We start from the raw sequence: 12541 nt of genomic DNA, 5'->3' as shown, positions 1-12541 counted from the left end.
ATGGAATTCAAGTGCAGATTGAGTTCCTGTTGCTACCCGCATGCTGCACTCAAATCAGATATTTTGTTGTAGAAATGGTCATGCTAATGAGTACATGGGAAGTAAGTATCCAAGAAATAGAATTACATTGTGTGTGTTTTTAGGAAAATTGCTACTTATGTTCACTGAAGTTTATTTGCACAAGCCTAAAATAACTTTGTATCTACATTTTGCTTCTCATTGAAGTGTCTGTAGGAAAAGGTAGTGAGCATTGGCATGTCCCTAATATGCAAAACTTGCAAATTCTCTTCTAACAATGCTCTTAACTATCATGATGTCTTTCCTTGTTTCCTGCTATTTTTCCTTGCCTTTCCCCATCGTGCAGTGGTGATACCAGATTTACAGAACATGTGGGTGAATCATTCCTTTGACATACAGGTGTGGTGCAAAGATCTCCACTGGCATCTTCTTTGGCTGTGACCTGGTGAACTGGCTCATGCAAGTTGGCCTTGCCTCTGACCGTGGTGAAGCTGTGATGTATGGTGACAGACTGATGAAAGGAGGTGTCGTCCAGCATATTACGAATGAATTTGAATTTCGGGATGAATATTTGTATTACCGCTTTATTCCTAAGAGATCAGTTGCAGCTGAGAGCCATTGACCTGAGCATGTAGGCAGAGGACGGGCAGTTAGGGGTGAACGTGACCATCTCCTCTGCCTTCACCACTGAAATTGCAAGATTTTCTTTCTCAGGGCTCTCAGAGAATTGTGTTATTCTCACTTGTAAAGTTAAGAGATGTGGTTCTACTTGTGTCTATTCTGAAGGAAATGGTAGCAAGTGATATTTAGTGAGCATTCCAACCGGAATGTAACTAGAACAAAACAAGATGCTCTGGATTTAGAGCATTTTTTCCATTTTGAGCAAAACAAGTAGTAAAATTATATGTGTTGCTGTCATATTATAGAGGCATTATAACAGCAGCTTTAGTGGCTGGTGCCACAAAAAAACCCAGCTAACCAAAACATGAGTGAGAGGTATTTTTCATGTTGCTGTATGTTTTCCATATTTTAATGTGATGAAATATTGATTCCTGTTTATGGTCAGGCTTCCCCTTGACTTCATAGAAGTAGGATTTCTTCTGTCATACCCCAGTTTTTACTACTCTACTCTTGTCTAACACCAGGAACTTTTTTTAGCTGTTTACACCTCAGATCAGGTGGTTTGTTTCTCCCTCAAAGATAAAATCCTCGATTTGTAAAAGTAGAATTGTTGTGAAGATGATTCCGATGTCAGAGTATTAAAGTTGAGGAAATATTGAGTGGAATAAATAATGGTTTTGTACAAACTTACCAAATCTTAAAAACATAAAAATACCCACCGCTTCCCCAAATTAGGAAATGATATAATGGAATTTCATATAAACAATTGGTTCTGAAGTTTTGCCTTATGGTGGCAGTAACAGCTTTGTCAAGAGTAGGTTTTTACCTTCTGAAATTAGCCTTTCCAGTTTAATTCAGAAGTGCCAGCCTCAAATAAAGATGTTATGGAAGCCTTGGATACCTGTGCAAGTCAAGATGAAAAATTTTATCAAATCATAAAACCTTTTAAATGAAATACAATTACTTTTAAATCTGTTATATAAAGAAACCTAACTGAACATCCAAGTTAGGGTTTAGAGTAGCTAAAGATCCTAAAATTTTAGTATTGGTTGCCTAACACAGGTTTCTAATAAGCCTCAGGTATCCCCCTACGATGTTTAGTTACTCTAGTGTCATTCAGATTCCTGTGCACTGAAGGCAGAATCTGAGAATCTGTGTGTCTTCTGCAGTATTTTGAAAAGGTTAAAGACCAACTGTAGTATCTGATAGCTATTATGCTGCCCTTTTAAAAATGCAAAAACAGCATTTATATGTCTATATAAAAAATTTATATAGTGAGGGAAAGGAACCCAGATATTAAAAAAAAAGTTATTTGCTCAAGCATATGAATAACTCTTCTCATCCTTTTTTTTTTTTTGAAGTCTTTCACTTCTTTTTTCCTTTTTTTTTTAGTACACAGGTTTTTTTAATAGCTACTTATGCATCTACTTTGTATTAAGAATTAAAAGTGATTTTAGCAGCATAAACTACTGTTCAAGAAACAGTTGTTTTATGGTAGCTATAACTCCATGCAAGACTTATATTGGAAAAATAATTCCTTTTACTGTCAGTCTTATTGCACATCTGCAGCATGCACAGAAACATAACTGCATCCTACTGCATATGTATGCTATACAAACTGACATATTTTAATGTTTTCCAGCAACAAAATAATTGACATTTGTATCAGGCTGTGGCCACAAAGGAAAACCATAGCGTATTTCCATTACAACTGCTGAAGACGGCTACGTCAAATATTTTGGAATAATTAGATACATGTGACTTAAGAGCAGAAGCCGTGAGTATGTCTGGCTTCTAAATACTGTAACTTGTCAATAAATCAGTTACTTGATTTCAGAGTTCTGAGCTTTGATGTGATGTGAGGTGTGGGAGGGTTATGCGTGCATGTCAAGATTTATGACAAATGTGTTTTTCTGAGAGATCTGTTAAGGTGGCTCTTGGGTTTCAAATTTGGTATTTCTTAAATCCACCCTTGATGCTTTTTAAGTAGGCAGAGGACTTGTTAACGGGTGTTCACACAAAGATACCAGTTTTTGTCTAACAGCCTAAACAGATCTTTAGGAACGTTTCACATTATCATCTACTTACCAAATACAATTTTTTTTTTTATTTTTTTTTTATTTTTTAGAAAATCCTTCAAATGTTCAAGAAGTTGATCTTAGGTCAGTTTTACAGTCCTATGCATAGTCATTGCTCTTACAGTCTTGTCTTTCTCATTTTCATCAAAAAGTCCTGCCGTTGCCTCCCTTTTTATAATGGCTCTGCTATTCCCTAGATTTGGACATATCTGTTTTAAGTAAGAAATTGCTCAAAATTTCTGCTTAGAGAAGGCTCCCTGTTACAGATTTAATGAAGAGAACACCTTTAATTGACAACTGACACCAAATTCTGTTAGATTAACTGTTACAACATTGTGACTGCTGATATCATACCCGTCAGTCCGATGAGAGTCTATGATGGTTAATAAATAGACTAAAGAAACTATGAATTAAATACAGGATATGATAATCTATTTCTAAATCACTGGGTACTTCTGGAAGGTAAGAATAGAGTTTTGAATAGCTTTAGAAAGTTAAATAACTCTTTTATCTGATAAAAATTTGCTTCCACCAAGGAGCACTGGCAAGTTTTAAAATAGTTAACAATTTGATGTATGTCGATAGTTGATCTACTGATGTGTGAATTTTTGGTGGTTAGATATAGCTTTGCTTTAAAGATGTGGTCAGTCATGCAATGAGTTCTTTTATTTTGAAGGTGGATTAGTTTGGGATAAATCTCAATTAACTTGGAAGTTACAGTTCCATGAAAACATCCACTGAACAAGTAAGTCCAGGGGAGTCTCCAGTGAAACAATGGATCTTTTTTCTAGCACTGATCTCAAAATAATTGTGATGATGGACAGGGTGAATATCAAACTTTTAGTTTTCTAGGTAGCAATTTTAGTACTTTTTTTAATATGATCCTTCATAAAGGTCTAGACCTTTAAAAATAAACTGTAAGATGTATTCCTAGATGAAAGACATGCAAAGATTGCCCTCTAGAGGACATTCTGATTTTTTTTTTTTTTTTTAAATGTATGGTTGTGGGAGGGAAGGTTATTTATTTTTCCTGACCTCATCTTCATTTTCTGTTTTTACACTGCATATGTTCTAGGAGGATGAAATCCCAGGGGGAAAAAAAGGTACCAAAATATCCTGTATTCTGTTGGCCATCACTTGATCCATCTCCACACATCACATTGTTTTTACTTTGTATCCTCTAGCACAGAAACCAGATGAACAGTTGGACTGTATCTGCCTATATAACAACCAGACCGATATGCTTAACCTGGCTAATTGCCACCCCATGATTAAGTGGCGAAGAAGTTCACTTAAAGGCCTGCTCCACCACCTTCACTACTTTCATTCCTGTGTAACTTCACTATGCATTGTAGCATAAAATTGTTTCTCTTGTTTTGCTATACTACCTGTAAACTTGACTCATACCTTGGTTTCCAGCACAGTTTTACCTGGCATTTATTGCTGCTTTGAAGTTATCAAAGAGCTAGTGTGGAACAGCTGATGATCCAAAATAGGATAAAGATACACCCAATTGTCAGATATAGACATCCATGAGGAAAACAGGTAAATACAGCAAAAATTTATTAAATATACCTTCCAGTTCACAAACATCCACTGTACTATTGAACTTCTAAGAAATTTTGTTGGCGAGACAGGCACAAAACGTTCAGTCAACTCAAGCTTACTTTCAGTCTTACCTGCTACTCAATCTTACTTGCTACTGCCACTTGGTACACATAGGATCACTAGAACTAGAAAGTTCAAGAACCTTTCGTGACTCATTAGTTTCTTGCTATGGATCTGAACGCAGTATCCCAAATTAACTTCTACTTTCATTGTAGGGTCAGGAAGAACAAATTCTGCCAAGCTCTTAATTTTCTTGCTCATTCTGCAAACTTCATTGTATACGTATTTCTTTTGTTTGCCTATACTTTTTTTTACTAGTGGGGGGACAGAACAGTTTACAGAATGAGAAAACTGCATGTGTTTAGCCCCATCTTTAGCATCTGAGATGATTCTAGAAACTGGCTAAATATAGAAAAATCATCAAAGAATGGTCTTTCTGTGGTCTGCTGTGTCTTTCTGTGGGGATGCTATGTCATGTCACATACTGCTACTGCAGCTCTAATGCTCCATTTCATGTTACATGTTCTCGTCTGAAGGTTTGCAGAAGTGCTGGGTTGGTTGGTGGTTTTTTTTCCTTCCAGTCACACTTTTTATCCTGCTGGATCATGTAGTGAAGTCAGAATCTTCTTTCTTTGTTGTTTGCTCAGTTTGTGCCTTGCCACAGATAATAAAAGTAGTGTCACATATTGATCATTACTTTTAAATAGGATCAGGGAGGAAGAGTTCCTGGCAGGGCAAAAAGCTTGACTAAATCAAGTCCATAGTCTAGTAATTTTGGCAAGACAAGTCATGGTTAAAAGGCTTTATATGAAGTGAAAAAATTTTAAAAGTCCTTTAAAGTGTCCTGCTGAGTACATGTATATACTTGTGTACCCCAACCTTTTCCTTTCTAGTTGCCTCATTTAAAAAAGTAACAATTCAAGAACATGATAACATCATGTGGGAGTTTTTTAAAGTGTATTGCAGAATTAATTTGACAATAATCATATTGTATATAAATAGTTTATTTTTCAGTATCAGGGTAGGGAAAATAGACAGGGAAGTGAAAATTCTGTGGTAACTTGCAGGATGCTCGCATTGTTGAATTCCATGTAATCAGATTTCACAACAAACAATGGTAAAATTGTAACTGTGATTTGGTTTTAATATATCTTGAACTCTTAGCCTCATTTTACATTGAAGGAGTAAAAGGTTCATACATGAAACATCTTAGAATGGTTTTATCAAACAACTGAATATCAATCTTACTTGCCTTGCATATCATTTTCCTTTTTATTCAGTGCAAGTAATAGCTTCTACATTTTAGAAAGTCCTTCAGCATGACCATTTTAATTCCGGCAATGTGAAATTTTTCTACAATTATCTCGACTATAAAAGCTGCATGTGTGTACACTAGAAGTGAGTTCTCCAAATCTGAGTTCATGTTCTTCATCCAGAGATGGGGTTGTTCCGCAATTTAGTCAAGCTATTACATTCTAATTGTGTCTGTTTGTTAACGAAATCAATCTCTGCTGACAGCTTTATGCTACATACAGACAAAGTCACTGCCTAGCTTTTAAGACCCTTTTCAGCGTTGCTTTATACAACCAAAAGCTGTTTGGCCTGAATATGAATCCGCATCTTTAAAACTGTCATACTAACTAGTATATTGAAAATAAGATGTAATCTATATAGCCACTTCATTAGAAAATTTAATCATAAAACTGAATTTTACAACGTTCAAATAGTAGTTTTAGCTATATATTTTGAGTTCTTCTTCTACACACTGTGAAAAAAGGTTAACCACTTGGTTAATGTCAAGACATCCGTTTTGCAGGATTGATTCCATTTCACTTATCTTCTGTTTCTCCAACTCCTGTATCTCTTTCAGCATCTCTTTACCTTTGTCCTGCAAAAAGAAACATCTGTATTTCACTAAAAACTATACAGAGTATGTAGTATTCACCCTAACAAAACTCTGTTCTATCGTCCTTATTTTAACCTCTTAATAGCTTCTAGGGTACAAATTTGTGTCGGTAGAAGTTAGCACCATGACAGGTTTTCTTAGATATCCTTCCTAATATTTAGCACTCACTTCATCTCCCCGCATCCTTGTCTGATGGATTGAAAATAAACAAAATTAAAGCTGCTCTAGGTATTTATGCTACCAAAACTTAAATGGGCATATGTCTTATTTTTTTAGAACATGTATCTGTAAATAGGACAGATGCTGCTGCTAAAAGTAAGCAACTACCTCCCTGCTTCACCATTGTGTCCAGCTATCTTTGTGATCTTGCTTCCTTTCCTGTCCATACCAAGCAATGATAAAAGGCATGTCCTCCTTACTGCCTGAGACCAGGATCCTGAAGAGTTTTAAGTACTCTTATCGGGAGCTGTATATTTGCCTGTGGCTGCTCAAGCATTTCCCCATTATCTGACTAGTGCAGGAGTACGTGTGGCCTGCTGCTTTGCAAGAGGAGCAGTACAGATACTTGTCTGGGGCTAGGCCTGGGAGTACAGCAAAGTGCTAGTTGCAGTTTTTAGTGTTTGAAACATATGCCTGCCAGATGCCAAGGCGATGGCCTTCTGGTGCACTACAATGTTCTTCACAATCCATCAAAGGGCATTAAATGCTATCACATTAACAAAATGTGAGCAAGGAGATTATATAAACCACCTGCTTGCATTGAAATCTAATTTAATCAATGTACCTTGATAGTTTCCATAACTACAGCAGCACTTTCATGTTTTTTATAGAGCTCGTGTCTTCGATCTGGTTTACTCTGAAAACGTGGTTGCTTCTTAACTGGATCATTATGACCAAATGTAGGGGAGCTAGTTTTTAATAACTGAGTAATATTGGGCACAAAAATGAAAGGCTTGAATACAGACCTAGAAAGAGAAAATAGAACAGAGATCCTTTATTGATACAGTTTTGTTGAAATTGTTGAGTCAGTAGATTGTATTTTTTCCCCCCCTTCTTCTAATTCCTTCTTTTAAGAAAGAAGTCTTAAAAAAAAAAAAAAAAAAAAAAAATTTCCTAACTGGTCTTTAAATCAGTGTCATAGCAATGTTTTACTAAGTAGGTTGGTAGATAGCATTAATGTACGTTATGTTCCTCCTACTTTTTGATTATGCTTTTTCAGGAAAAAAAAAATAAAGCAAAGCAAAAAGGAATATAATTAGACAAATTGCAACACTTTTCATTTAAGTATTTGCAACTTTTAATCCTAATTACTTGCTGCTACATCACCTAGCAGGATCTGGAGTTCCGGTAAAGTAGTGAATACATGGCAGATTAGGCTGCTGAGGCAATACAGACACCATGCTTCCAGTTGTCATAAATCCACCTTCCATATTAATGCCACTCTCTTTGTCACGAAGAATTTCCATCATTATTTCAGAAGTGATAAATCCTATTTAAGAGACAATACAATTATTTACACACAGTGCAACTTGTAATACCAACTAAATGGCATGTTCTCTACAACTGGCTGCTTTTTCCTTTAATAGGCAATGCCAATTTTAGTTTGTCCGTGTTGACAGGGAAAAAAAAATCATCCCAACAGCATACCTTAAAACGTAATACACTTAAAAATATTATCATTTTCCCCAAAGTATTTATTTCAAAGAGTAGGTGATAATGAGCTGTAACATTTATGCCTAGAAAAAGAAGAGGACAACGACACTATGTTTCCTAGAATGGTAAAATACATATGGCTAGCAAATGGTTGCTCACAGAGTAACTCTTCAGATGAAAATTAGTAGCTTGGATTAAAGGTTGAACTTTCTGAGCACTGTGTGGAAGTTAAGATAAATCACTATAATGGTTATTGGTATTTGTGCAGTTAATACCACTAAGTTGCTTTGGAAATGTAAAAATAACAACAACTGTGCATGGGTTTTGTGTGTAACTTTGAAAATGAAATGCCAAGACTCTCACTACTTTTTTTTTTTTAAATTTTATTTATTTTAATCATCTGACCTTCCAAAGCACTTGGGCTTCAAGTTGACAATTGAAAGGATGTTCTGGAGTAACAACATGTGCTATAGTCAGAATCAACAGAAACTACAATAGTACATCCATTTGTAAAGAAGTCTTAATCAACTACCTATGTGAGGTATAGTGCCAAGTGTCTCTGTGAAAATAATTCTTTCTTCTCAGTTAGGTGAAACAAAACCCTTTCCACATATGCCTCTGCATCTAGTGTTCAAATGATATTGCTGTTCATGTAGTGTACATGAAAGCTTAAATACTGGCATGGTATCACTAGGCAATCCAATATTCTAACAGGCAGCACTTGCAGTAGTTTTCTTTTCAAATTTGGTGTACCAGTTGAGCGTATGCTCATGGCAGAAAAATATTAGTTCATTCACTTTTTTTTTTTTACTTGAAGGTGTCATCTACCATTTAATCTATGAATTAGAATCTGTGAAGTTCAAGCTGCATAGAGATTCTTTTTTTTTAAACTGCCTTGCTGTTTCCTCTCAAAAGAATCACTCTGCTGCTAATTCAGATGTCCCCAATTTTTTTTTTTCATTCACGATTCAAATTGCCTGTAGACAGGTGTGCAGCACTACTACATTTCAGCAAGGAAACACTCTTAAGTATTCCCACAGTTACCTGGGAAAGCCAGAGAATTCAAGAAATCAGCAAGCTAGATGAATCAAAGAAATTAAAAGAAGCAACAGTCAGTTTGTCAGCTGCAAGTTGGCAACTTGTCCAGCAGGAAAGAAGGTATGGCATATTTTCCACTAGACTTTTTTATTATTTTGTATTCCTGAAATACATTCCCTGTTTTCTGAAATATAAATAATGTTTATCTAAAAATGGTCTTCACATGGTAGGCAGCCTGGAAAAAAAACTGTAAGGCCACTGAGTGAAAAAGCTGGGAAGGACAGATTAAGAAACCAGTGATTTTACTGATGCTGTAAACCAAATAGCTTTTAGTTAGGGCACCTATTTAAAATAAATCTAAACAAACTGAAGCCATATGAGGCTGATAACCTGAACACCTAGTGTGATTTTTAAAATGGCTCAGGTAAATGCCTAAAAATGGGGATTTAGAATGAAAACACTGATAGAATCTCAGCATTGTTATAATACAAGTAAATACAGGTATTATGAAAATGCTTTCACTATTCAGAACCTGCAATTCCCAAAATGAGTGCAGGATTTACATGATCGCTAGAGCAGGATAGCAAAAAGTAATTCATTCTGACACATTAACTAAATGCTAAACTTGGTCTGGCAGAGCTCAGCCAAATAAATAAAAACACGCAGGGGTGCAATGTAATTTTGGTTCAGATTAATTACATCAAATGAGCAAGTGAATACAGATGCAGCAAAAACCTGCTAGGGGGATGCAGTTAAAAGAGGAGTAATAGCTTCTTTCTGTAGAGGTCTGAAAAATCAGTGAATAAGTTAGTTATTAGGAGCACCTGCTTAGAGTACAGAAAATTATTTTATTCTGTGTGTTTTGTTAGACTACACAAGGTTAGAGTAGCAGTTATAGTGAAACTACAAGATTTAAAAACCAATCTCAAAAAATAAATGCAAGATATGTATCTGAATGCTGTGCTGTTGTCTTAGGCCTATATGAATGGTACCAGACTGAAGTTGTTCATAAGGATCTGTTTGTGGCTGCAAACCACTGGCACTGGGAGTCTGTTTTAGCCTCTTGATTTTTTTCTTAGAGGTACAGTAATAATATATAGCCTATCAAAATATTTCAGAGCTAGGTCTTATGGAGTATTTAGCGGTATGGTCATAACGTGACCTCTCAGTGCTGTTACTATAGCTGTGTGTGTTTGATATTTGACCCTTGTTTTAATTTTTCCTCATCAACAAATTGGCAAAAATGGATAGAAGACCTCAAGTTCAGCGTTTCTCCTTTAGGCAAAAAGTTATTCTAGTAAGTTGTGGTTCACCAAATCATGTGAATGATTGCCCACATCAGATGTCTAATCATTTACGATTTAATGTAGCTCACTAAATGCTTCGCATGTCTTAAAAAAAAAATTATCAAAAATGATACCTTTGTGTTTGTTCAGAAGTTTATAGCCTTCACAATATCGGCCTCTGGATGTGGTCATTCTGGCAGTATTGACATAAGAATATGCAGCAGTGAAATCAAATTCCTTTTTCCCATCCCACCAGCCCTTGCTTTTGGCATATTCCTTCAATTCTGGGTGTTCTCTGTCAATCTTGGTTGTTATAGAGAGCTGGTTGGAAATATTCCGTACGCCTCCTGTTTGTAAGGTGAGGAAAGAATCATTTTAATACATCAAATGCTTTTTCTTGGTATTTTGTTTACAATTAGCTTACTAAAGCAAATTATGCACTGAAGAGTTTCCTACAAGCTCTGTGAGCCCTGTGGTTTATTTTTGGCCCTCTCTCCCTGGCTATGTGTATCCTTCTGATTGAAATTCCACTGCCACTCAGTTCTGACTCATTTACTTCTATTGCCAACATCGTATTTCAAGTTGTCCTGATTATTCCCATCTTTACATTCTTCCTCTTAGACCCCCAAAGACATAGCTTGTCCTTCTAAGTCCACTGGAAGAATCGGCCACTTCAGGGCCCGCTGCACCAATCCTGTCAGTACTACCCTGTCACCAAATTAAATTGTCATCGACTGCCACCATCCTTAAGACCATACATGCTGCTGTCATTCTCATGCTGACCTTCTTGCTGTCCTCTGTTTTCCAAGTGCAGAAGTGGTCATCTCTGACTCTGGAAAAGGCCCCCCGTGACTCAGCTCCTCTGTGAAACTGCTAGCCTCTCCACACTGATGTCCTAGGAAGCAACTCCCGTTGTTTACAGGCACATGTACATATCTGGAGGCTAGTTTGATGCCTTAATGAAATGGTAAATGAGAAGTGGAGAACTGCTAGTTGTTACTGCATTTGAAATGTTTAAAGCGAAGAGCATCATCCATACCTTCTACTTTTTCTGCTGCCCAGTATTTTCCTGATGTCTCCAGCACCCATGCTTCCTTTCTGTCGGCTATCAGAAAACTGTTATGGTATGTAAATACCATGTGGCTCTCCAAACAGTTTCCTCCCTGTCCATATTTTTCTAGCAAATCAACTATGACGGTAAGAGCCTTTTCAGCTGTGTCCGCTCTCTCGAGTCCAAGCCTAAAACAAAAGCAAGATGTTATTTTTGGAACTATGAACTTTACATACAACTATTCAGCCTGAGTATTCAAATTGAATTGGAATGCTCTTTCTTATGTACCTGTATGATCTGGTAAGAGAAAGGAGCAAGTCATTTAAAGGGCTTGTTTGAATTGGGTCCTGTATGTCCTTGACATGGGGAAAAACAGCCACGTGGAAATACAGAAAGGCAGGGACAGGGCTCCTAGGAAACACCTCCAAGTCCCATGTGGGTATTGCACTGGGGGGAAACAGTACCAAGAAGAATTGAGTGCCCGCTGTAGGTTAATGAGAGTTACACTGGCACCCAGTAAGGCAGGCAAAAGAAGCTGTCACTATTTACATGGAGATGCGTGGCTAAGGCTGAAACTTAAAAATATGTGTGTAAAAGATGGGGGAAATGAGAACAGACCCTAGAAAAAGGCCCAAACGCTAGTTCCTGAACTCCAGCTGTGCTCTAGTTGAGAGTCTTGTTTCAGTTTACTATAAACTTTGTAGAGAGAAAAACATTTGATGATTTCCTTGACAGATTCTGTTCTAGTGCCTGATACCTCTCATGGGCTCCCAACTCCTGGCAGAGATCTAACATCTGTGCCAAGACTTATTTTTAACTGTGGCTAGAACAGCAGAAGACAGACTCAAACCAAATGTTTTTAAATTAAATTCTGAATTCAGTACCATTTACCAAAATAGTCTGTGCAAACCTTACGAGGTCCATGCCAAGAAGAGCTTCATCATCGCAGATCTCCTCTCTCCCCCACACCGCTTCGTTGCCGATGCACACGCCGTGCTCGTTGGCCCCCATCTCTGCCCCCCAGAGCCAGGAGGGACGGCTCAGGACCACGGCGTGGGTCTTTTCGACTTGCTCAATTTTGATGTAGGTGCACTGCAAGAAGTCAGAGCACACAACGAATTATCTTTCACGCCATCGCTTCGGCGAGCATCTCCCCTTCGTTAATCGGCCCAATCGCGGGCTAAAAATAAACAGGAAATAGGATGAAAAGAGTTTTTTTGCCGTCTCCCGAAGGACTCGTCGTGCCCCGCGGCGGGGCCGCCCCCGCGCCCTCACCTCCAGC

General features: G+C 37.3%; 2 protein-coding genes across 4 annotated transcripts in view; one reads left to right on the top strand and one right to left on the bottom strand.

The window, feature by feature from the left end:
* Positions 1 to 2474, top strand: part of GPR155 (G protein-coupled receptor 155) — a 31124-nt gene extending 28650 nt beyond the window's left edge. For 2 of the 3 annotated variants that reach the window (XM_009278589.2, XM_009278587.2), the window contains exon 16: positions 418 to 2474. In XM_009278589.2, the coding sequence (XP_009276864.1) occupies positions 418 to 640 (223 nt within the window). In that variant the 3' untranslated portion in view covers positions 641 to 2474. Of the gene's footprint in view, positions 1 to 364 lie in introns of all 3 variants that reach the window. The other variant, XM_009278588.2, reaches the window with a different exon arrangement.
* A 361-nt stretch (positions 2475 to 2835) lies between these two features.
* SCRN3 (secernin 3) lies at positions 2836 to 12366 on the bottom strand (the record flags this gene model as incomplete). Its single annotated transcript, XM_019471872.1, has 6 exons — positions 2836 to 6213; positions 7016 to 7196; positions 7558 to 7720; positions 10343 to 10555; positions 11248 to 11447; positions 12170 to 12366. Coding segments are annotated over 6 exons (1110 nt in total), but the record flags the coding sequence as incomplete, so codon positions are not given.
* Between the last annotated feature and the right edge of the window lie 175 nt (positions 12367 to 12541).

Source organism: Aptenodytes forsteri, unplaced genomic scaffold (assembly GCF_000699145.1).
Source record: "Aptenodytes forsteri isolate BGI_AS27 unplaced genomic scaffold, ASM69914v1 Scaffold257, whole genome shotgun sequence".
In the NCBI taxonomy this organism is placed as follows: Eukaryota; Metazoa; Chordata; class Aves; order Sphenisciformes; family Spheniscidae; genus Aptenodytes; species Aptenodytes forsteri.
The sequence above is the reverse complement of the archived record's forward strand: the minus strand, read 5'-3'. Positions and strand labels throughout refer to the sequence as shown.